The following is a 26,788-nucleotide window of genomic DNA, read 5'->3' on the forward strand; positions in this document are numbered from 1 at the left end:
TATTCATGATAATTAATCATAATGGAGCTTATCTTTTAAAGAAATAATTTAAATGAATGAAGTCTGGCCACTGGTCACAGGACAGGATCTATTCAAATGCTATTAAGAGAGCTGCATGCTATGACACTATTCAAATGCTATTACGAGAGCTGCATGCTATGACACTATTCAAATGCTATTACAGTAAGAGAGCTGCATGCTATGACACTATTCAAATGCTATTAAGAGAGCTGCATGCTATGAACTATTCAAATGCTATTAAGAGAGCTGCATGCTATGAACTATTCAAATGGTATTGAGAGCTGCATGCTATGAACTATTCAAATGCTATTAAGAGAGCTGCATGCTATGAACTATTCAAATGGTATTACAGTAAGAGAGCTGCATGCTATGACACTATTCAAATGCTATTAAAGAGAGCTGCTATTCAAATGCTATTAAGAGAGCTGCATGCTATGAACTATTCAAATGCTATTAAGAGAGCTACATGCTATGAACTATTCAAATGGTATTACAGTTTTTCGCTAACATACGTTTGTACCTCTGCTTCTGCAATGATATCAGTTCAAAAACAATAGTCTCAGCTGATAATAAACAAACAATTCATTAATTAACACACAACTGATTTATGTTTGGTAAATTGGGCCAACCACAGCTAATTCCAGTCTGGCTTAGACTCAGTGGCAGGGGTTATTTTGTTCTATTACACTGACACAGTAAAAGGAGGACTTTGAGGAGTAATGTTTTTAGAAACAGAAACAGAAAGAGACAAACACTGTAATGTCTGGACAAGGAAGAATAAGAGCAAGGGGCCCAGGGAGAAAAGCAGGCCCAGTGAGAGATGCAGTGAGAGGTGCAGGAGCAGGGCCAGGGAGAAGAGCAGGCCCAAGAAGAGGGCAAGGTAGAGGTGTAAGAATGCGTGGTGGTGGCATTCCATTTGGCTGCAGGAACTGTTGTCAGTGGTGAAATTCGTGACACTATCATTGACCATGTAATCAATGTGATGTTGATGAAAACATGTGGCCTAACCCAGAAGATCGAGATTAGATACTGTACAGTAATTTTGTGCTTTTGTTAGCTCCCCCCTTTTTATCTGGGTTTTTTGCTGTTGTTTTTTTGTTCAGAATGCTTGTGTGTTTCATGGATATTTTGTTCACAGTAAGCATTGCAATACTGTAAAACTTTTTCTGTTCTATCATACTGTAAACAGTATTTCTATTGTACCTCCTGTAGCAACCAGTAAAGGAAAACAACGATTTGCTTTTTACTGGAATGCTTTTGAATGTGAACATAACATGTGGACATACAGTTCCCAACCAAGAAACTTAGTGTAACAATTGCATACAAATACCTGTAAAACTGAAACACAAAAGTCTATGCAGTTTTTGTAATGTCAACAATAGCCAGTATTTTGGAACCTGGTGTACTTTAATTGACTGCATGTACCTTGTGAAAACAAGTGTTATTCTTTGACAGAATAATTTCATTTTGAGTCAGATTTCCAGTGCTTTGGTAAAGTTAGTCTGTGCAGAGAAAGATGTGTTAGTATATTTAACAAAATGTGTTTTTGAAAAGGAAAATTATCCATTTGGCCAGTTGTGTTTTGTAGGTGTGAGTCTGTGTTAAGAGTTTAGAAAAAGTATCTGGAGTATGGGTAAGCGCTTGTTAGCGATTGAAAACTGTAAGAGCGCTGCATGCTATGACACTATTCAAATGGTATTAAGAGAGCTGCATGCTATGACACTATTCAAATGCTATTAAGAGAGTTGCATGCTATGACACACTATGCTAGCTAGATATCTGTATTGACACAATTAGCCAACTGGCATCAGGTAAATAGCACACTGACTGATGCTACATATAGTAACAGCACTACATTAAAACTTCATTGGTGTGACTAAGACACGCCATCTTGCAGCGATTAAAACCTAAAAGTTGGTGCAACAGTGATGTCTCCTGTTAGCTATTTCAAAATGTTCTACAAGGGAATCAACATAATCACCGTTGTGTAGTTGAACTATTCTCCGCTCAGTGATTTTGTTACGAAGTGATTTGATATACAGCTACAACAGAGTTGGAAATTAACTTTTAAAAATGCAAACATCTACCAGACACTGACAAATAGTCAAATTCACTGGCCACTCAGTAGTAAATTATTGTCTTTGAAATTTCCATTCCTGAGCCAGTCAGGTTTAAAGGTGTGGAGTACAGAATGAAATGAGATCAGTGGAGAGGATCTTCATAGTGAGATCACTATCACGGCCCTGGCCCTTGTTCATCTTTATAATCTCTCAAGGAGCCTTTAGGGATTTGAGCTCAGCCTCAGACCTGGTTGGGCCTATCAAGGAGGTGAACTAGCTGTGGTAAACAATACTTCACAAGTCATGCATAATTTTCTCACAAACAGTAGGATCTGTTCCTCACAAACATACAAAAAAACATACTCATTCAAATGCACAGACACACACACACACACACACACACACACACACACACACACACAGACACACACACACACACAGACACATACACACACACACAGACACACACTCTCACACACACGCACGTTGTACAGACACTAGCACCACCCAAAAATTCCAACAACAATACGTTTCGCCACAAGAAGAGACCCAGAGGAGAGCAGCGGAGAGAGAGAAGTGTTTTGCAGAGTGGACACTGAGGCAGCTGCAGTTCTGTGTAAGCCTATCACCCCCTCTGGACCCGGGTGTGTTGCGCACATAGCCACACTCTAAATGGTGACAGCCCTGCAGCCCTGCAGCTCTGCCCCGCACTACACCACTGCACCTGCTAGTCTGACAGAAACAGACTCCTCTCCCACTCCCACGCACACCTGGCTGGCCAGAAAACAACCTTACTGTAAATGAAAACACCCACCCACATGCATACACACACCTAAACACACACACACACAACTGAAATGCTCTTACACTAAGGACAAAGATATGCACATGCAAATATAACAAGATGTATTACACGTTGCCGCGAAGACAAAAGTACACACACACACACACACACACACACACACACACACACACATACACAGAGAGAGAGAGAGAAAGAGAGAAAGAAAGAAAGAGAAGCCAACCTGCAGCCATATGGACGAGCACACTCTGGTTGGGGCGCAGGTGTCCGAAGTCGAACAGCATCATGTAGGCAGTGATGTAGTTGACAGGTAGGGCTGCGGCCTCCTCAAAGCTCATCCCCTCGGGCATGATGAAGGTGTGTGTGGTGGGCACCACCACCACCTCCTGCCACATCCCACAGCGGCTCAGGGCCAGCACCTTATCGCCCACCTGCACACACACACACACACACACACACACACACACACACACAGGCAAAATAGGGAAATCATTAGGCTGACTATCTTACATGCACCAAAAGAGGAAACACCAACAGTATTTTAGGCAGCAAGATTGAGAAACACCTCTACTGTTTGCAGGCAACCAAAAATAAAGGCCATTTAGTAGTGATGTTCAGTAATGCTGTTATTACATTTACATTTAGCAGTCACTGTTGTCCAAAGTGACTTACATATATGTCAATTATATTACAAGGGATTACATTGTCCCCAGAGCAACTTGGGGTTAAGTGCCTTGCTAAAGGGCACAGCGGTGGAAGCCGGGAATTGAACCCACAACTTTCAGGCTACTGCACGCTAGCCCAGCATCCTAGGTGATGGTAGACCATGAGATCATTTTGTTAAATGTTCTATATTGTTATATCTATTGTTATCTACCATTACCAACAGCATGTCTAAAATAACAATAGAAGAAGAAGGTCAGATTGAAGAGAGCCTCTGACTGAAAGGTTGCAGATCAAAAGATTTGAATGTGCAGATTTGTCTTCTGTCCATGAGATAACATTAGAAGGGAAAGAAGTTGGGAAGTTTAAAAAGGGACTGTGCTTGCAACGCCTATTCCAAAGTCTTCTTCAACAAACATAAGGCAAATTGTGGATTTGGGCATTGATTAACCTCGGCATCATCAAGCAGAATGTCAGAAGGACTGGAACAAGCGGCAGGAGCTCCAGGCTGCAGGTGCGGTGGGAACTGGTATGTTAAGATCAGCGCTGCTCAGCTTTATTGGATTAAGGCTCTGTATCTGCCACTTTTGACATTCACAGGAATACTCCCTCAGGATTAGGGAGGGTAAGTGCCTCATCCATCAATTTGTATGTGTGTGTGTGTGTGTGTGTGTGTGTGTTGTGTGTGTGTGTGTGTGTGTGTGTTTGTATGCATGTGTGCATGTGGGTGTGTCTAGTTATGTGTGTGTGTGTGTGTGTGTGTGTGTGTGTGTGTGTTTTGTGTGTATGTAGCCAGATATCTGAAAGGGGGCTGCTGAGTGGCAGGACGCTGGCTCATCCTGACAATCTCCTCAATCCCAGGGTCACGTCCCACAATGCCTTGGCTGCAGCGTCTCACACACACAGGAAGAGCCACACTATAAACTTCCTCCTGAGCACAGAGACACAGGAAACTCAGCCTAGCTCTGCATTCTACAATACTTCCTAAAAGCTACTCCCCCTTCTCTGTCTTATTTGCACACACATCAAACACACACACACACACACACACACACACACACACACACACACACACACACACACACACACACACACACACACACACAAAGACACACACAGACACAAAGAAGCACATGGATAGACAGGCATAAAGGCCAGAAGAAAACCAGACACACACACACACACACACACACAAACCAGACACACACACACACACACACACACACACACATACTCACAAATAGACACAGAGAAACCTCTTGACCTAATATTCTGTTTAATCTCAATAATAGATACAAAGCCTACTATATAAAAGGATAATGTCATGCAACACAGCATGTCTTATCCTTGCTATGCATCTAGACTGTCTGTCATTCTCAAGTCTCCCCCTTCTATCCCTCTCATCTCTTCTCTCTATCTCCCCCTCCTCTCCTCCCCTCCCTCTCTCTGTCTCTCTCTCTGGTTCTCAGCAGAGGAGGATAACAGGCTCCTCTTTTCTCTGGCGGAGCGCTTCTCATCAGTGGCACTGCCAGATTCTTCCCCCTGAACGAGCATGAGACAAGCACTCTCTCCTCCCGGGAATGAGCACACACACACACACACACACACACACACACACACACACACACACACACACTTTCTCTCTTCTCTCTTACACACACACACCCATCGTGTACACACAGGTACACACAAGCATTCCCTCGACGACAGGCACACACACAGACAAATGCAAAATTCAGACCATTATGTCTCGTCATACTATATAGTCACAAAACAGAAGGTAATTTTTAAAAGAAAACTGGAAATCCTAATTAGATGTGTGCACGCACACACACACGCACACACACACACACACACACACTCCACAGAAACAAATGGGCCAGTGGGAGGCATTGGCCTCACAGTCTATCAGCCCCAATTAGAGAATGTCTCTGTCTACCCTCCTTTCTCTCTCTCTCTCTCCCCCTCTCTCTCTCTCTCCCTCTCTCTCTCTACCTCTCCGACTCACGCCCTAGCTCATCTTTTTTTCCAAACCGGTAAATCTGTGCCTCCCTCTCCACTCTCTCTGAAACTCACCGACTCCCCCTTAGCATTTTTAAATTGTTCAGAACCGTGAAAATCGGTACAATCTGACAAGTGAGCTTCTAGAGGAAATCTGTCTTCATCCACCATACAGAGATACACTGTACAAACACAACCACACAGGCACCCACCCACACACCAACACTCAAGGACCAGGGATTATTGACATATGCAGCTACCCCCCCACCCCCTGCTCACCACACACACACACACACACACACATTTTATTCAGCTGAGAAGGCATTACTGAAGGCCAAATGGCTGACTTGTGACACTGCTGCTCATACAATGAGTCCCTGCGTTTTAATATCCTGCTCTCTCCTCCTTTAGTCATTCTTCTCTAGCTGTCCATCCCCACCCAAACTACACGACTAGCGGCTCAATAAACCTGTGGTCTCCACGTCAAGCCAACACCCACCTTACCCATAGGAAGCCCTAATCAATAGTCGTGTCAGCAGAGCAGAATCACTACACGCACAAAGACACTAGGAATGTAGACACAAACCAAAGCTACTTTATTTCCAACATCCAAAATGAATGTTGACGATTATACATGAATAGCCATGTAGAACTGTATGAAAAGCTTTCACTACAATGAGACTGCAGAACAGTGAACTATAGAAATGGACTGTGTCCATCTTTGAGTTGGCCGAGTCTGTCAGACTGTTGTTTATGGCTGTCTGTCAAATCGGAGAGAGAGAGAGAGAGCAACACATACACCATAAATGCAAGCGGAGGGAGAACGAGAGAGACAGAGAGAGAGAAAGAAAGAGAGAGAGATGGACAGAGAGGAGAGGAGAAAGAAAGGGAGACAGAAAGAGAAGGAGAGAGATGGACAGGGAGGGAGAGAGGGAGAGAGAGAGAGGCAGAGAGACAGAGGTGGAGGAAATACCACACTGACAATGTGGGACGTAGCAAGATAATTGAGAACAGATGTGTCTTAAAGCCCTGATAAAAACAACTTGAACTCACACACACACACACACACACACACACACACACACACACACACACACACACACATCTAAATCTAATGGAAAGTCTGTTATGAGAGACACATATAGTACTATCTCTGTGTCTCCTTAACTGGGTCTCCCATGCTGTCCCTCTCTGCCCGTCTGTGTTATTTGAAGTGATATCATGGGCCTTTTAATGCCCTAGTCCTTGTACTCTTGTCTCATCCTCTGACCATAGAGATTAACACCACACACACACACAGATAGAGAAACAAAGTGGTACTGCAGTATTTGGGAGTATGTAGCCAGATACATTTGAGAAAAAATACCAATACATAACTATGCACATGACTTGTGTGTGTGTGTGTGAGAGAGAGAGAGAGAGAGAGAGAGAAAGAGAAAGAGAGAGAGAGAGAGAGAGAGAGAGTGTGTGTGTGTGTGTGTGTTGGGGAAGGGTGTGTGTGTGTGTGGGGGGCTAGCACATTGTCTCATAGAGAGAGACTTGAGTGATGACCTTTTAATCCAATTTAACAAAAGGAATGAATGGGGGCAGGATTATCTTGTAAATAACACTATCAGTCAGCATCTTACACAGCCCTACCACTACCACCAGTGAGGAACACAGCATGCTAGACACACACCAATCCATTCTCTGAGCCAGAGATTACCAAGGTCCTTCTACCACCACAAGGCTACACCACGAAAGTCCATTTGCTGTTTTGGTCTGATCTTTTCAGAGATAATCCAGAGAGAGAGAGAGAGAGAGAGAGAGAGAGAGAGAGAGAGAGGGAGCTTTTTGCCATGAGCTGTCGCCATGGATACGAAGTAAGGACCACTTACACATGACTCATCGTGTGAGACAGTGAGAGGGGGATATGGCTATGGTACCCATCGATGGCTCTCTAAATCCTGTGTAATTGATGTAACTAATCAAAGTGTTGAAAATGCAATGGCCCCAAAATTTGTTATAATGCACTTTGGCTAAAGCTTTGGTCTGCCCAACCTGTCTGTGACTGATTCTTTAGGCCTACATAGCAAAATAGTCTAATATAAAACAAATCGACAGGACTATAACACATTTCAAATATCTGCCTCTTATCATCAAAACGTTAACCTTTACAGACGGTTATAACCTCCTAGTTTTATTAGGCTGCCCCCCGGTCTCTTATAAGTGAAATTAGGGAGGCTCCCCTGCAGTCACAATGCGCGGGGTGAGTGACAAAGAACGTGTAGGCTACAGCAGTTTTTATTTTCTGTCTGGACAGTCTCGCGCCTCGCCCTTTTCTTTGGGAGATAAATGCGTGCGTTGCGTGCGTACGTCTGCGTCTCTGTGAGTGTGAATGCTTGTGTGTGTGTGTGTGTGCGCGCCTGAGCTTTAAAACAAAAGGCGCCGGTGACAGCCACCACGCGGGCGCATCACACACCCCTCCCTTATTCACAATAGGTTACAAGTGCGTTATTGTGCCTATGAATCATGGTTCATTTAGTCGACATTCAGCCCATTCAAAACATTTTAAGTAAATAATGCATGTATTCGATAGAACCGTGATTAAGTACTCTACTTTTTGGCCAGCTTGTTTGCAGAGCCAGACATGCACCCGCTCTCCGTCTCACCAGTCACCCTTTTAGTACTTATTCCCATGGGTGTGACTCCCTCTCTCGGAGCTGTCAATCTAGGTGCGCACCAACAGACAGCTTGCATCCTGAGCAGCGCGTGTGAGGAGGGGGAAGCAAAGGGCGCTGGCCGGCTGGCTCTTGACACCGTCCAATTCGATGCCAATTAAAGGTGCCCTAGTGGAATGGCCTCGCGCAATACATAATGGGGAGAGGCTGGAGGCAGGGGGAGGCGTTGGTTGTAACTTTCCACTTGTTAAGTCAAAGCCGCGATGATGGACGCGCAAGCCATGGTGCGTCCGGTCATCCGTTAAACGTTTAGCGACCCTTTATGCACCAATAACTCGTACGGAGTAATTTAGAGATAAGGTTAACCTAGGTTATTGTGCCCACAATTGATCACAATGAGGAGCACATGCAAACCGGCTAGCCCATTTAGGGTAATTCATCTAAAGTTGATTGAACAAAATGTGTTTGAAAATATTAACACTAAGAGCCATTACTGACCATAACTGAGTAACAAATCATCAAATCAAATCCTGTCACGCCCCAAAAAGGACCGATGGCAGTAATGGACCGCTTTCAAAGGAGATGCAATGAGAATCAGATCTTTAGAAATTGGCCTGTACCATTACCTATGAATGCAACGTGGCATTTTCTGAGTAAACATAGAAAAAGCGACAGAGAACCGTAGTCTAGTCTACTTACTTTCCTATCCGTCACTTCTTCCCCCACAGCCTCGATTATCCCAGAGCACTCCATCCCAGGCGTAACGGGCGGGGACGGGAGCCGGTCGTACAGCCCTTGGCGAGCCATAAGATCGGCGAAGTTGAGCCCGCACATCTTCACCCGCACCATTACCTCGCCGGCCTTCAGGGCCGGTTTCCCCTTCTTCACCTGCAGCTTAACTTTATCGTAACCGCCATACCCAGTCAGGACCAGGGACCTGTAGGTGAAAGCCTCCTCCTCTGGCGCCTTCTCTGCCGCTGCTGGGGCGGCTGCAGCCTCAGTAGCGGCGCTGGCGGGCGGAGAGTCTGGCTTGGTCTCCGCTTTCGGCTCCTCAGCGGGTTTTTTTGTCTCCTGGTTTTTCTGCTCTTCGGCGTTTTGCTGCTGAGCTGGTGCGTCTTCGCCAGACATTTTCAGAAGTGTACGTGGGACTATTTAGCAGCAGGAACACTGAGGTGGTTAGATGTTCTTTATCTTTTTCAAGTCTTTCTGAATTAATTTCAGACGCGCGTCTCTGTCTCTGATAAACTTAGTTAAACAGATAGACAAAAGAAAGAATAGGCTGTAAGAATAGCTGTTTCTCTTCTTAATCAGCGCCAAGTGCGTTAGTCAGAAGACTACAGGAAAATAGCGGACACTGTGCGACGCCTTCTGCACCCGAAGGTTGACAACAGAACTCCGCGTTTTCACAAAGAGTGTATGAGTCTGTGCGTCTATATAATTGTGTGGGACGCGATTGGGGTAGTCTAGAAATCCCGGAAACCAGATTCTGAAGAGGATCGGCATTCATTTGCCAGACACGGTATATGCAGGGACCTGCCCATCCAGCTTGGAGAAAGAATATAGCGTAGTTTAATTAATATAATATTATTATAATATGATATAATTATGTTTTTAAGATACTTGCCTAGAAAGAGGATTGGTCATTGTTTTTGTTTTTTTATAAGCAAAATTATATAGAATATGCCACATATAGATAAAACATCCAAGAAATGGCTTTAAAAGGCTTATCTTTCATTTCTGAGTGCTAAAAATATAGCTTAAGAATAGCACTCTCCTTGAATAATGTATGCCAGGACTTCTGTGTGGGTGACTTCTGGTTTCACAGGAAATGTCTATTTATTCCTTCTATTCCTCATGACCTGAATTGGTACACAGTGACTTCCAACATGAAAGAGTTGTGAATCAGACTCTCTCTATTGCTGTATACATTCACCTTCTGTATATGTCTTATGTCTATTAGCTCCCCATTTCTTTCTCTTGTCTAAATTGTAGATTTAGATTAAGGACTGAAAGGAAAACTTTCTGAGCACCTCTGTTTATAGATACTATGGTGTGCAGGAATGGGGGGCTTTCACACCTTCCCATTGTCGCTTATGGCTGCTCCAAGTACTCTACACTTGGAGCAGCCGTAGTACACTATTCGATTAGCATAACATTTGGTCAGGTGCAAGGTGGGGTCCTCGTGATTAGTGACCGTCAAGGAGGATCAGCCCGTGTGACCTATACATCTACTACATATTCATGCAGAGTTAGAACAAGAGGTCACATCCCCTTTGTAACATACTTAAGTATAGGTTATTTCCCTGTTAAGTTAGAGATATGGGTGAATCTTCTGGGTGAAGCTTGTTTCTCTCCCTTGATGCGCATCACTGAAAGAATAAAGTCTGTTTCCTGATTTCCATGACCATCATCCTGACTGAATTTCCAGATAACTGTGGTAGAAAAATGCTATCAAACAAAACCCTATTATAACTACTTACCTACTCTCACACACACACACACACACACACACACACAGATAAATACACTGTATTTGTCAATCAATCACACAACATTGTCAATAAATCACTCAATGTCAATCAATGCCTCTTGAGGATATAGGCAGTAAAAGTATTCAGTATATCAGTAGCTAGTCAAAGGTGAAAGGAAAGGAAACAGTCTGGCAAGAATAGGAAGTGAACATACATGGCTTTTTTGGTCCTTCTGCCTACACACACACACACACACACACACACACACACACACACACCCTGCCTCATGGTTCTGTTGCTCAGTGACTAGTGCTGTGTATGGTGTATCACATGGTGTGAATTGAGCTGTAAGTCAGAAAAAACGATCTGTCACAACAAGACCTTACGTTTCCTGTGTGCACAGATGTAACAGTGGGACATGGCCAGTGTGATAATAATGGTGTGTGATAGAGAGATATTTTCCACTTCAGGTGCTCTCTTTTCTATTTGAACTGATCACTTTGTGAAATTCTTCCAGTGTGATGAAATGCATGTCCACCTTTTGAGCATGGAAAATGGAGACAGACATTGCCAAAAGTTTGCTTATGTTGCCCTTTGGCAATGGCTATGGGTTACTCATGTGACTGCCATTTATTTGGAGTTGCTGAGCCTAGTGCAGCTTCAAGCTTGGAGTCGGTTCAGTTCACCTCCACTGGGAGATCCTGCAGGAAACAATCTATCACATGGGCCTTAACAGGCAGATCAATAACCTCGGACAGTAAATGAAAGCACAGACCTTAATTATCATTTTGGAGTAGGCTTTATTCCTTATTTATAAACATATTAGCTTCATGTTTATTTGAGTGGATCCATTAGTGCTACTGTATCTAATGTGGAGGTATCACAGACACATGTGAGCTGCTTCTTCACCAGATTTCAGCTGAAGTGGGTTAGCTACTGTGAGTAATGTGGAGGAGACCATGGCCTTGAAAACACAGGGATTTGAACACACACACACACACACACACACACACACACACACACACACACACACACACACACACAGGCAAATTGAGTTGTGATGAGAGCAAGTGGGTGCATACATGTATTTGCACACACAGAGACACACATAATGTCACACAGAGTCTCTTGAGGATGCAAGCTTGAGCATGCCAGACCCTAGGAGAATTACTTACTGCAAGTATCTAGTTCACCTTACACTCTCTGTCACACTCTCTCTCTCTCTCTCTCTCTCTCTCACACACACACACACACACACACACACACACACACACACACACACACACACACACACATTCTTGCAGTGTTTTTAGATTTGTGTCTACATATTAGCTTAACAAAACATCATGGCTTGTGCAATTTTGTCTGCAACCCAGAGGAGCAGCATGGGTATACTGTTTTTTTGTTTTGTGTATGAGCAGTTTGAACTTACCAACCCTCCCTAAATCAGAGCCCCAGCAGGGTAAGGGCCACTATTAGGCCTGATTGCATCAGCCCATCAGGGACTTGCCATCTGAGTGACAGTATTAAGAAATGTGCCACTGCCCAACAGTATATCTCAGCAATACAAAGTGAAATGCAATTACTGAAGTGGTGGAGAGGAAATTGGAAGTCAAAGCCTCCCCCATCAGACATTTGGAAATATCCAGGACCAATGAAGTCCTCAGAAGCTTTGGAAAATAAAGAACAGCATCTGTCCTCTATTGCCATCTGCTGTTGTAAAATTGAATCACGTTAGAGCTTTAGGGTAATATTACTGTACTTTCTTATGAATAGTAAATAGTATAGAAGAAAGAAAATAAAGGAATGAAAATCATAGTTGAATTGTGTTCAGTTATAGGAGATTTCAAAAGGGGATGATGGAGGATGAATGAGGAAGCCTATTTAAGACATGGAAGGAGGGAGGGGGCATGGGAGAGTAGAATACCTTTAAACCCCTTTAAAGCCATGAGTCATGGTCACGCTACAGTGATTAGTCATGATAAGAGAAGATGGTGTTTGGGAAGTGCATGATGCAACTGTGACAACTGAGGTACGTCTGCGTGTTTCCTGGCATCCTGGTCTCCTGGTCTCCTGTTTCTCAATCTCTTTCCTGTCTCTGTTCTTACCTCCTTTATTCCTTTCTCTCCTATAATACTGTATGCTTAATGCTTTACTTAGGTGACTTATGGGGTGTTGGATTTCAATAATAATAATAATAATAATAATAATAAAGCTTTATTTGTATAGCACCTTTCATACACAGAATGCAGCTCAAAGTGCTTTACATTTGAAACATGTAACACAATAATAGTCAGTCAGTCATTATCAATCACTTTTCTTTGCTGTTTATGTTATACTCAGCAACATATCAAAATATAGAAAATGGCGTCCATAAGACTGGCAGCCTTAACCCTCTTACCCCCCACAAGCACGCCATATGGCAACTGTGGCAAGGAAAAACTCCCATATTCAGGAAGAAACCTTGAGCAGAACCTGACTTAATAGGGGAGCCCATCCGGCTTCTGGCTGGCTAAGCCTCAATAGTAGCAGATGTAGAATAATCTGAAAATGTAGTCTACAGGATAAGATGAGTTAACTAAAAGCTTTCCTGTACAGGTATGTTTTTCAGATCTTTTTTAAAAATATTTACTGAACTCGCCTGCTTGATGTACAGAGGCAGGGTGTTCCATAGTTTGGGGGCATAATGGATAAACGCAGCTTCTCCACTTTGTTTGTGGAGCACTTTGGAGTGCGATTAAAAGATTAGAATTGGATGATCTAAGTTTCCTTTGTGGTTGATAAGATATTAAAAGCTCAGAGATATATGAAGGTGCTATGCCATTCAGAGCTTTGTAAGTAATTAACATAACCTTAAAATCAATTCTATAGGAAATAGGGAGCCAGTGCAGTTCAGCCAACACAGGGGTGATGTGTTCTCTCTTCTTAGTCTTAGTTAAAAGTCTAGCCGCAGAGTTCTGTATGAGTGCCAATTTCTTTAGATGTTTTTTTGGGAAGACCAGTGAAAAGTGCATTGCAGTAGTCTAACCTGCTAGTGATAAAGGCGTGAATTAGCTTTTCTGCATCTTGTTGAGTTAAAAAGGGCCGCACTTTGGCAATGTTTCTCAAGTGGAAATAGGCTGTCTGAGTAACTTTACTGATATGGGGCTTAAAACTTAACTCTGCATCTAAGATGACACGAGGCTTGTTACTTTTGGTTTGACCTGGTGTGCCAAGTTCCCCAGATTACTAAGAATAATATCTCGCTTTAGTTTTGGTCCAACCAGAAGTACCTCTGTTTTGTCATCATTTAGTTTCAAAAGTTTTGCTCATCCACTGATTAATGGAGGTTAGGCATGCAGTGAGGGAGCAAAGGCCATCTGGGTTAGTTGGCTCCACAGAAAGATACAATTGGGTATCATCTATGTAGCTGTGGAAGTTTACATTATGCTGACTTATGGCGTTTCCCAATGGGAGCATATATAGAGAAAATAGCAGGGGACCAAGGCAGCTCCCCTGGGCCACACCAAAAGGCAAGTCATGTTTTTCAGATACATGATCTCCTAGACTGATATAAAATCTCTGCCAGTAATGTAGGTTTTGAAACCAGTTTAGAGCATTATCAGAGAGACCCACCCACTTTGCAAGGCGGTGAATTAGGATGCTATGATCAATGGTGTCAAATGCCGCACTCAAATCCAGAAGAATAAGGATTGAGACTTTGTTTGAGTCGGTAGCTAGTCTGAGATCATTGACTATCTTTACTAGAGCCGTTTCTGTGCTGTGATTTGATCTAAAACCTGATTGGAATTTTTCAAGGATACTGTTTTCGTTGAGGAAGGTATTTAACTGATTGCAAACAACTTTTTCAAGTACTTTGCTCAAAAGCGATAGATTTGATATAGGCCTGTAGTTGCTCAGATTGGTATGGTCAAGTTTTGACTTTTTTTTTTAAGTAAAGGTTTCACAACAGCGGTTTTAAAAGCAGTTGGAAATATACCTGTTTCTAATGAGGTATTTATTACCTTGAGAAAAAAGGGAGCTAAGCCTTCATATACTTTTTGAGGAATGTAGTAGGGATTGGATCTAAAACACATGTTGAAGAGCGGTTTGAGTTATAATTTTACCAAGCTCAGATTGAGTAATAGTGCTAAAGGACCTTAATTTTGGGGGCTGTTTTTTGGGTGTACTATCAAACATATTACTTGTGTTACCAATAGCCTCCCTTATAGAAATGACTTTGTTTTTGAAGAAGTCTGCAAATTCTTAGCATCTTAGAGAGGATGCCTGACTGAGTGTGTCAAAAGGTGTTTGATGCAATAGCCTATCAATGGTAGAGAACAACACCCTAGAGTTTCTACTGTTTTCAGCAATTACCTTAGAAGTGGTTCCTCCTCTCATTCGAATAGCTCTATTATAATTTGCAATTTTTTTTTTTTAGAATGGCACGGTGAACCTGTAACTTAGTTTTCTCCATGTTCTCTCAGCTTTCCTACATGATCTTTTTAGATCATGGATATTTTCGTTCATCCAAGGTGTCAGTTTGCTACAGGGCCTTTTTTTTTAGTCTTTAAGGGTGCCACTCTGTCAAGCAGAGCGCCTAATTCGACGATTAAGAGCCTCTACCATTTGATCAATGGGATGATGTAAAATATCTAAATTTATGGAGTCTATAAGAGCTATGAACTGCTGTTCTGCTCTAATGTCCAAGAGCGATTTGATTGCAATTTGGGATGAATTTTTTGGAGTATGTAGTACAATATTAAAAGATACACAATGATGATCAGACATATTTATATCATTTACTGATAAGTCTGTGACTTCTATCCCTCTGGAAATGACTAGATCGAGGGGTGTTGCCAAGGTTGTGGGTGGGTCCTGTAACATGCTGCTTTAGCTCTAAACTGTCCAACACATTAAAGGAACTTACTGGCTTTAGCATCAGTTGTCTTATTGACATGAATATTGAAGTAAGCCATTTACAATTATCCGATCATAGCTAGTGATGATGAGCGACATAAGTTCAAGAAAACTGGTCGAGAAAGCCAGTCCATAGTTTAGGAGGGCGGTATAAGGTTAATAGAAGTACAACTGGGTCAGCCTTCAGAGTGAGGGCAATATACTCAAAGGAAATTATTCGCCAAAAGTTGACTTCGTGTGCAACTATATTTGTTTGAGAGAATGGAGGCAATTCCACCACCTCGTTTGCCTTGTCTAATTGAGTGGAATTGCTCAGAGACTTTGGTCATGATAGTACAAGCACCAAGGTTTTGCACCAGTCAGGTGCTAGTATAAGGGTGGGTTCACCTTATCCGATGTTTAAGCATCAGTGCTGAGGGATGAATTGTGTACTCGCTGAGGAATGCCTTCTGAATATTATAAGCCATTGTGTAGCCTAGGGAAAAAACACCCAGCTCAAATAAATGAGTAAATTAATAGATAGATAAATAAATAAACAGCATAGATCAGCAGAACAGTAGGATTAACGTGTCCCTGGCCTGAGCTTTATTGACTGATGATCTGCAATGCTGGTTCTGTTTCCAGAATTCCAATTCCCTGCTGTTGCTGGGCCTGTCCAGAGTGTGTGTGCAGTTCTTCTTCTCTACTCATGTAGTGTATCTGGTGTTGTCTGACCACTGCACTAAGAGCATGAGCACCAAAGGTTCACACAAATGACAGCTTAGTCAGGGTCAGATGTGGATGTAGTACACAATGATAAGTACAGATATCCGGACACTATACTGAGACGTTTGCCTGTACATTATGGTCAAATCTATCATGAACAAGGTTGTATTATCACACCAACTTGTGTAAACCTGTTAGTCAGTCCTCTGGATTTTTATCTTCTAGTTGAAGACCGATTTCATTCATTTGGATTTTACACTCTAGCTTTGTAAACCCAGGTCATTCAGACACATGACGTGTGACTCACATGCCTTGCTTCTCTTTTTTGCTAAATGGCCTGGCAACATTTCAATTTCAACCTTAACCCGCAAACCAGCTGACCAAATAGCTAAAGTCAGGGGAATTAGTGAGGCGATGATGTCACAGGTTGACCCCAGGAAAAAAAGGGGAATGCACCTCATTTGGCACTTTAGCATTGGTGAGTCATCTGAGAGTCAGCCAAATCAATGTTTGGTTGGAGTGAGATTTTGTGAAGTCATAGTGCGTGTGCATTAAATTTTTCCCTAAACCTAATTTAAAAAATGTCTGTCCCCTCTCTTTTGCTATGTATAATCCCCTTTTTACATAGGCCTAAAAAATAATTTAGGCCTATGTAAAAAAAAAAAAAAAACTAATATGGAAAAGTTTCTTCAAAATGTACAATTAATTTATTGATTGCACTTGAAAACAAGACCAGTGTTTGGAAAGATTTTGCCATAGAAGGATTATGAGCCACTGCGGCCCTGGGCACAGTCATGAAAAGGGCCGCCCTGCCCACCTGAAAAAGGTAGTAGCTCAGCAATTCTGGGGGGGTCTGGGGGCATGCCCCCCGGTAGATTTAAAAAAAAAAAAAAAAACCCTTAAATGATGACTTCTGGTGAGTTTTGTGGAAAGAAATAGACAGATTGAGACTTACAAATATGAATGTGTGTATGAGTGTACGTATGTATCAGGGATGGAAATACAATTTTTTTTTCACCTACCATTGTGGCTAGCCACTCAACTTTTTTACCAGCCACTAGAGATGCAGTATGAACATTTGATGAAAAAACATGACCAAAATGATCACGGTCATTGGTATTATTGCGATATGATTAAAATGTGCTGACTTTTTTCCTAAACCTATACCATCAATGTTGGACAGAACTCATAATTGGCCTGCCCTTCATGCCCAGTAGCAACAAAACTAAAGGACAACAGAACAGCTAGTGTCATAAAAGTGGTGTGGCTCCTTTAAGACACAATCCACTGGTGTGAGTTCTGGAGCCATTCAACTTTATCTAACTCTATACTAGCCTATATCATCTAATTTTAATATTATATCTAGGCTATATTTAACATTTATTTTCTATTTGGCCTGTTATGAAATTATGCATTGCCCAATTTAAGCACACTTTTTTTTAAGACACTTTAAATACATGCATGCTTAGCAGTTTGTGAAAATAAAAATGATGGCTACATAGACATACTCTTAGCCATGAGCTGTATATCCTCTGATTTTAATATTTACAGATAAGGTATTTATACAACAATTGGGTTCTATGGAACTATTTATTTGTTTCTGATTGGCCGAGAGACGTTCCATGAGTTGGAATATCCCTGGACATTTCAACTCAGACTCAACACAGGTAATAATAATAAATCCGGCGATACAATGCGAAGATTTGACACCCAGCTCTCCACTATTTCAAGCAATGGGTTACTCCTTAGCAAACCATACTTGAAACAGTGCTTCACCACATCTGTGGATTAAGCCACACAGTCAACTCAATGTAAGTAAGATAAAGCGAGGGATGCTAATTGTTCTCAGCATTGCCAGCATTGTGTATAATATAATATGATTGTCACTTGGAGGAGACTTGTAGATAACTAACGTTAGCATAATTAGCTAACCGCTGCTAGCGATGCTAGCATCGTCCACGTCCAGGCTGTGCACAGTAGTGTAACATTTATTCACTATACATTAATAAAGTTGAGTGGTTCTGCAATGTAGACTATGTTTCGTTTTTTTGCAGTACCATGTCCCTTACATGACATGGCCCAGTGTCCATGTAACATGCATGCAGCAAACCTAGATATGAATGTGATTTCCACATTTCTTTCAAGAAGACATGTAAACCACAAAGATCCGTATAGAGGGGTCTGGAATGTTGTTTACCTAGCAACCAAGGCGCTGTCTATTGAAAAGGGAACTATTTTTTTGCTATTAAGAAGCGATGTCGAAATTAACATTTTTAAACAATAATGGGGTGTTTTCAGATTATTTAGTTTGTGGTAGAATTGTTGTATAAAAGCAATATAGCACTCGTGATCGTGGGATTGGTCATGGATATTCCCACAGCTGTTGTTGCCTGCGCCAATGACCAACCCCACTCTCACTCGTGCTATATTGCTTAATTAAGCACAGCTTAGTTTTAAGACATTTAAAGCCCAAAGTTGGAGACCATATAGGCCTAGACATTTGCTACCATTTTACTCTGGAACGGCTTATTGTACAGGGGATTGCAATACACCTTTGTGTTCGGTAAGCTCTGCTGTTTATTCTGGTTTACGGTTTGTCATGTAGTTGAACGAAAAGTTTGTGAGATATTCCACCTATATGAATTGAGATGAGCGCAGAGCTGAAGAGTAATATGATAATTTCTTGAAAGTTAATTTTCTCGCGAACCGTTTATCACAGCAAATAGCGGCTATAGCACCGTATAAAAGACGAGCAAAAGTTATTTAATGTGATATCTGTGCGATGACTAGGCTAGCCTACTTTGTGAGTAGTTCAACAGAGAAGAATGCGTGGCCACACTTTGCGTCCTTCTGCCTCATAGGTCTAAATAGCAACGTGTTCTGTGAAGGTGTCGCGGACCGGATTAAAATAGACACAGAAATAGAAGCAGAAAATTGCGCTGAGAACGTTGTAGGCAGAGCGTTGTAGGCAGTTGTAGGCTTGTGTGTGTGCCTGTGTGTGTGTGTGTGCATGTGAGTCTGTGTATGCGTGCCTGTGTGTGTGTGCATGTGCGTGCGTGCGTGTGTGCATGCATGTGGACGTGGGGGCAGTCGTGGCCTAGGGGTTGGGGCTTTAGGCTGGGAACCGAAGAGTTGCCGGTCCGATCCCCGACCAGTGGGAGCGGCTGAAGTGCCCTTTTTACATATGTCTACTGTTTGTGTATGTGTGTGTCTTTATGTGTGTGTGTGTGTGTGTGTGTGTGCATAAATGCGTGTGTGTGAGTGTGTGCGTAGCGTACCTGTGTGTGTGTGTGTATGTGTGTGCATGGGCGGATTATGAACTTTCGGGCCCCTGGGCCCAGATGTATTAAGGGCCCCCACTTATTGTCATTATGTGGGGGGATTTGGGGGTCCTCCCAGAGAACATTTTTAATTTGTTTGATGGGATTTTCTGTATTCTGGTGCATTTTGGGGATGGCCAATACTAAATTCAATCAGATTCATAGCCTACATCCTGATTTGTTGATATTGAGGCAATGATTCCATTCAAAGGCTTGGGTTTCAGGGCCCCCTGACCCCTTGGGCCCCTGGGCCTGGGCCCGGTAGGCCCGTGCAGTAATCCATCCCTGTGTGTGTGTGTGTGTGTGTGTGCCTGCATCTTTATGTGTGTGTTTGCGTGTGTTCATGAGTGCGTGTGCATGCAGAGTGCACAGCCACTAAATGTACACATATATTAATTTATAGTATGGTCCCCCATGAACGGAATACCGAGATATTCTCGAGATATTCACAGAAAACAATGTGTCATCCTTGTGGGGCTACATGCCCACCAAGTTTTCGTGCACCCCGGTCTTTCAGTGTCCCGGGAATCGTTGACACAAAATTACTGAAGAAAAAATTAAATCCGGAAGAAAAAAAAACTCTGACTAAACCTATATGACCACCACTTCGCTGCGTTGCGGTCATAATAATGCATTTCACTATTAACCTCTCTGATGTTGTGTCATAGGAGGTTATAATTTGAGAGACAGTAATTACTCATGCTACCCTAGTATTGACACAGCTGTTGAGAGATTTTGCAGAGACTTTGTCCTCGCTCTCATCAGCATTTACCATCCGCTGACAAACCGAGCCTCCTTTACTATCCCTGTGCTTTAAATTGTGCTCCATAGTCCCACAGAGTCATTCTCTACAGTTTTCAGATTGCATCCTTTTTAAACAAAAATGCATTGAAATTGGTGGAGCCAATTCTAGGACTGCGTTTCTTTAAGACTGCGTTTTGTTGATTGCATTTCGAAGTCACCACATGTTGATTCAGAGTGTTAAAAGGATCACTGTGGGATGGTCGCCTAGCCTGGAAAATCCAGACAATTCCATTGTGCTCTTGCGAGAACTCTGGATTTCCAGGGTAATGGTTGCCAACTGTAAAAGGCAATTTGGTCATGTGCACTCCAGAGCTTATGATCTCTAACTACAGAAATTACTACACTAGGATGCTAGATTTTTGCATGGGAGAGGAATAGGAATAGAATAGTAAAGAGTACAATTGTATGACCAATTAATTTGTGTAGATAGACACATACAATATTTATTGGTCATTAATGGTCATACAATTTATATCTTTATATATATATACTGTATATATTAGAATATATAAATTCTGTGTCTTCCCAGATAGCAATTTCCTTTGGGCCGGATCCGTATAAAAGCCTTTAGATCCGCCTGTAGTGGACATACGATATCTGACTGTGGGCCAGATCTGCTCCTGATAGAGGTTTCAGCTCTGCTAGCAGTGCTGTTTTATCACCGGTTTACAGATATGTCCCAGGTCCGATTTCCGCAACTCAACTGGAAGTCAGGAGGACTTACTGGATTACGGATATGAGCCGAAGGACCATTTTTTCACAGCAGACCCAGGTGATAATGGCATTGATTAAGGTGCTGATTCTGCTAAATTGACTGTCCTTTCCCTACTTCATTGTCAACTGGCTGCTAAAGAAAAAAAAGGTATTTTGGAATGGCACAATGAAACCATGCACTATGTTCCCATGGCTACTTCATTTCTACAGTAAGGCTGTAAAAGAATATAGGTGGCTCAATATTGATCATATGCTCGTTTCATTATTTGTATTATTACATAGCAGTGGTAAAAGTAGTCAATTGTTGTTTGTAACAGTGCTATGAGACAACCCATTATTCTTTCCAGGCATGCAGAAGTCCAAGCAGTAACGTTAATTAAGAATCTTTGGTTTGCTCACTATCAATCTTTTGACATGATTTGACATGATTTGCCAGCCTGCAGTTGGACTACGCAGTTGGACTACGCAGCCCAACTTTTTATCTCTGTTGTTTTATTCAGAGACAACAACAAGCAGCCGAGCGATTGATAACTTTACTGTAAGGTTATATGCTATTATTTTCCAGCAATATAGGCTACTAGCTTAGCTTGAGCAAAACAGCCATCACAATAACTATTTTGGAAAAACAGTGATAACGCTAACAGGATCACTGATAAAAAACGAGTGTAATTGTGAATTTGCCTATTTTCAAAAAGGAATAAATGGCTGATGTTTATTTTGTGTTGTTTCAGATTGACCATGGAGATGACTGAGGAAGACAGCCTGAATATCGATGGGAACAGTGGAATTAACACGACTTAAACTTTGTCTGGGATTGCACTTCTACAGCCAGGTTGTTGAATAAAAAATAATAAGACACTTATGTGTAAAGTTTTTTCCCCACCTATTGTGTTTGTAGCCTAGCTTAAGTTTATTAGTTGAGCTGTTGGGAAAACATATAGGCCTACGAACTTTGGCCTGGGTGAACCTATAATGAACCTGTTAGCAAATGTGTAGCAAACAGATTTTTCAGGATAATTAATTACCAATCACATTTCACATGTCAAATAAAGCCGGCTAATATCTGATAAACGGGTCCAAACCACACACAATAAGCGGACCCGTATTGCATATGAAAAGCAGATCTGGAACACGTCAGTAACACAGACTATCATACGGAACTGGGCCAGTCTTAGCCCTTATTGGCATCAGATCCGTCAAACGGATCCAGACCAATTTTGGACCGATGTGCGTTTGGACACCGGATCAGGTCCATTATGCAGATCCATGCCGGATGTTGTGGTAGGTGTGGCCCAGTTCCGTCCCAGTGTATTTTTGCTATCTGGGTTGTAACATTTGATAAGGTATTTAATAAATAAAGGCATGGCCTTTTAGTTAAAGATTAGTCAAGGATTTTTTGTTAAATAGATACAGATGCACGTAGCAACTCACCTAGCTCCTCACTTTCAGTGGGCTAGTTTGCATAATGTTGTTAACAGATTCAGATTTTTTCAATTGAGTTCATTATGCAAGAGTTGCTAAGTGCATTCTTTATCTCACTTCTGGAAAAGACATTTTAGCATCACCACTGATATTCTAATATGAAAATGAAATAAGATTATGTTTCTGTGAAAATTGATAACTCAATTACCAAGGCGTAAACAAGCTAACTTAAGCAAGAGAAATCTGGAGTGAGAGCAAAGTGAGCAAAGTGGCAGTAATAAAAAAACCTGTGGCATCTCACTGACAGAGTGACAGAAGTAGTGATTGCCCCGAGAACTACAAATGTGGCTGAGCTGCGGGCTGCCTTAGGTCTCTGGAGGGCTTGAGAGAATCAGCCAGGCCACACTTCAACCACCACGCACACACTCCTGAAGAAGGATGCTCCTGTAGAGTAGAGGCCTGCCTGTGAGGCAGCCTTCAGATGGAGGAAGGAGACACTAATGGGAAGCACAGTGCTGCCAGCAGAGCATTATGATACAAGAAAACAGGTTAGGCTGCAGCTTAGGCTAACTTGTGTCTCCAGGGGTGACTGTGATTTGATTTCATATGGAGAGTGGCAGAGAAAAGCTATTTGAGTTGCCATTCCGCTCCCTGGCATGAGACAGGCAAGAAATATGCCAAAATAGAAAGAGCAAACTGTTTCAGTCATTTATTTGTGTCACAGATATAACACACAGGCACATCCAAGGTGATAATGTACGTCCTCACTGTGACATAATCTCAGGCACAGATTTTTAATTTAGCCGATTTTGTAATTCTATGCTGTTACTGACTGGCTGATATAATACAACAATGAAACAGTATGTCAGTTTAAGAGACATAATCGTGTCCCAGTGGTCACTAGGTCACAAGTAGGTCACAAAGGGTAACAGCACAATCTCTGTTATAAGTACTGGTGTCCTCTAACTATTAATGATAGCATTGGCAATTCAATTAAGAAACTGGAATTCTAATCATTGTCCATCTGTCCATCAATCAGCAGGCAACCCTGACAGCGCAGCTGGCACCTAGCTGGCCCAAACCAGGATGCATTGTAAGGTTGCATTGTAATGTTGCAGACAATGAGGTAATAAATCCAATGATGATAATAGCCACCTAAATACATATGTAGAGACAAATTACTGTTGCACACAGCCTCAGAATGTATGTATTTATGACCTGAGCCAGTATGTAACTGCTACTTCACAACTACAATGTCTGTTAGCTACTGGCTATAGCTACTATAGTAACAGACATGTGTTACTATAGTATGTATACTACAGGATATGTGCATGCAAACATTTTAGACTCTATATGAACTATCATGCAATATGATTTAGCCTTTCACAGGTATGAAGATGCCATGTTAAAGCTGCAGTTGGCAAGTCTGACAGATTAAGGGGACTTAATCTGTGAATGTTTTGCATGTTTGCATGAATTTTGAATGTTTGCAACTCTCATGCCCCTCCCCCACTACCACCGAGCACCCTCTCATCGAGTTTGTGCTCGTCAGTGCACACCAGACTGCACCAGACTGTGATTGACAGTCAAATCTCACACAGCCCTGCTCTGATTGGACCAGAAGAACCGGGAGCTGTGGATTTTGCAAAACAAATAACAGGCTCTAGGTGGAGGTAGAAGTGTGTTTTTTTTATTTTTATTTGGAATTGGATAAGACTGTGTATGGGTGACTAATGGTTGTTGTTATTGTGCTTAATGTTTTATAGAGTTGCTCCTTCCATTTTCGACTATGGCATGTCTGAAAAGATACAAGAAGGAAATGTTCCTGCATGTAGCTGGATTTGTGAATAGTGAAAATCACTACCGGAGGCCTAAAAGGTTATCTTAGTGATTTAAAGGTTATCTCAACAATTTAAAAGGAACTATGTGTTTAAGTTTACATTCACTCAAAACTTGGACCAGAAACCATCTGAATCCACGTCATATGGATGACGTGAAGGCCAGCAGCAGTAAAAAGGATCACTGTGGCATGGTCACCAAGGTAATGTGGCCATATGCCTCTCAGTGTCAGCACACACTGACGATGGCTTAGGCCGAAACGCGTCTGTGGACATGGCATTAATAAATAAGTCAAGAGAAAATACTTGAGAGTGCGGTTTTTCTACTCTAATCTGTCACTTTACAACTCACACCCGAAATTGCTGGGAGATTTGAAGTTGAGCGCGCCTGTTCTCACTACTTTTGGTGCATATGGCCATTAACTATGGCAATTACATTGGAAGGCTTATTTCACATATAGGACAGGAATCTGAATAACAGTGTCAACAATGCGCGTGATATAGATTTATCACCACTTCCATAAGATCACTAAGAACTGTACTCTGAACTATACTATTATTTGCAATACCACTGTGCAACATTTGGAAAGCTATTAAATAAGTGATGTCATGGTGCAAGAGGAATTGCATGGTTGCTTAATACATTATCAGTTTATTGAAAAGGTAGATAAAGGTATGGGTTTCTTGTAAAGGTAGATAAAAGATGTAAATCCAGTCCTGACAATGCTAGATATGAAAAATATTGATAGGCTTGAGTAATGCAATATTATGTTTAGTAGCCTACTGTATTGATATAGATTTGTGGCAGACAGTGGTTAATTTATGTTTTGTTTACACACATGACTGCAATTTAGCAGTGTTGTAATCTACAGTGACCATCTGGGCAATTGGGCTAAAGCCTCGAATCCTTTTTCCATCGCCCTAACCTGTTCTGCTGGCATAGACTAGGACACATTCCCTTTTAAGGAGCCATGGCATGCTGCTTAAGATAACTTGATTTTAACCTTCTTGAATTTCCCCTTGGGGATCAATAAAGTATCTATCTATCTATCTATCTATCTATCTATCTATCTATCTAAGCATATAGTGTGTCCTCTCCATAGCTAACAGTCTTCCTGAAAGCAGACTTGAAAATGGCAATGTATCGCCTTGTATCATATTGCCAGACTCTTGTCAATAAATAGCCATAGGTTCAACAGGTCATATCACTATATGGCTACAAACCTGACCATCAATGTATGCTTGAGATGGAGATCAACATAACCATCAAGGGCATGCAGCAGCAACATAGCCCCCCTCCAACAGGCAGGTTCAGGACACAGGACAAACAGGTATTCAGTATTCAAGTGCAGAGAAAGAGTACTGTATGGGCCCGGGCACTCCAAGAGGCACAGAGACCTAAATCAGACATGGAAGGGTGGAAAGTAAATGTCAGGACGTCATACGCCATTAACGAAACGAAACCACTAGATGGCACTATTGTGTCGAAGAGAAGACGGAGTATAATGGAAGGGACGTTGAGGTGAGCGTGAACATGAATGAGAGTTAATATTATTAACTTATTTATAACCGACACAAAGAGGATCTACTAAACAACTTACATCGTTTTCTTCTCAATGCGTTTGAGGATGAGTTTATCTCTACATGGCAGCTCACCAACAACAACACAGAGAGCAAATTTATAAAAGGGAGTAGCCTAATGATCTTGTAAAGTGAGTAGGATTTTGACAACCACTGTCCCGTGAGTATAAGCTGTCGAAGCTAGTTGAGACTTTAATTCACCAATGATGACTCCACCTTTTTCAAAGGCGTGGGCCTATAGGCTGCTGTATATTTTGAACGATTAGGTGTCATTATCTTCGCTATTTGTACGATGTTTTGGGTGTAATCCTGATACACAGGCGCCTGTAGATCTTAAACCTGTTTTAAGGGATGACACATAACAGGTTTGCCTAGTATTACTTTACATACGTGTTCAGAAGATTAGAAAGCACTCATCAAGTTGTAAACAAAAGGGGATAATTATTGGATTAAAACAAATGGATAAAGCGTGATAAAGGAAGTGCATGTTTCAGCGATTTTATATTTTTCGTGGTTGATTTAGAGTGTGGATACTATCACATTTAATTCATTTTGAAGGACAACATTTTTTATCAAACGATGATGGACCTTATAATAGACCTACGCAAGGACGTCCAAGAAGCTGAAATGAACCAATTCAGCACTTTTGTGTCAGCGCGGTGCACAATAACTCACATACCCAAACACGCACACACACTCACACAAAATGCGCTGACGGTGCCTGGCATTCACCGAACACCGGGAGTTGACAACTAGAGAGGAGTGCCGCGTGCTGAGCTCATGACGCGAGGGAAGGGTGGGAGGGCGCGTAGTGTCACCGTGGGAAC

General features: G+C 42.0%; 1 protein-coding gene across 1 annotated transcript in view; it reads right to left on the bottom strand.

Moving 5' to 3' along the window:
* Positions 1-9,651, bottom strand: part of vat1 (vesicle amine transport 1) — a 27,969-nt gene extending 18,318 nt beyond the window's left edge. The window contains exons 1-2 of the mRNA XM_048245685.1: positions 8,907-9,651; positions 3,107-3,314 (exon numbers count right to left, since the gene is read on the bottom strand). Coding sequence (XP_048101642.1) covers positions 3,107-3,314; positions 8,907-9,335 — 637 coding nt within the window. The 5' untranslated portion in view covers positions 9,336-9,651. The remainder of the gene's footprint in view (positions 1-3,106; positions 3,315-8,906) is intronic.
* Positions 9,652-26,788: the final 17,137 nt, after the last annotated feature.

Source organism: Alosa alosa, chromosome 6 (genome assembly GCF_017589495.1).
Source record: "Alosa alosa isolate M-15738 ecotype Scorff River chromosome 6, AALO_Geno_1.1, whole genome shotgun sequence".
NCBI classification, from domain to species: domain Eukaryota; kingdom Metazoa; phylum Chordata; class Actinopteri; order Clupeiformes; family Clupeidae; genus Alosa; species Alosa alosa.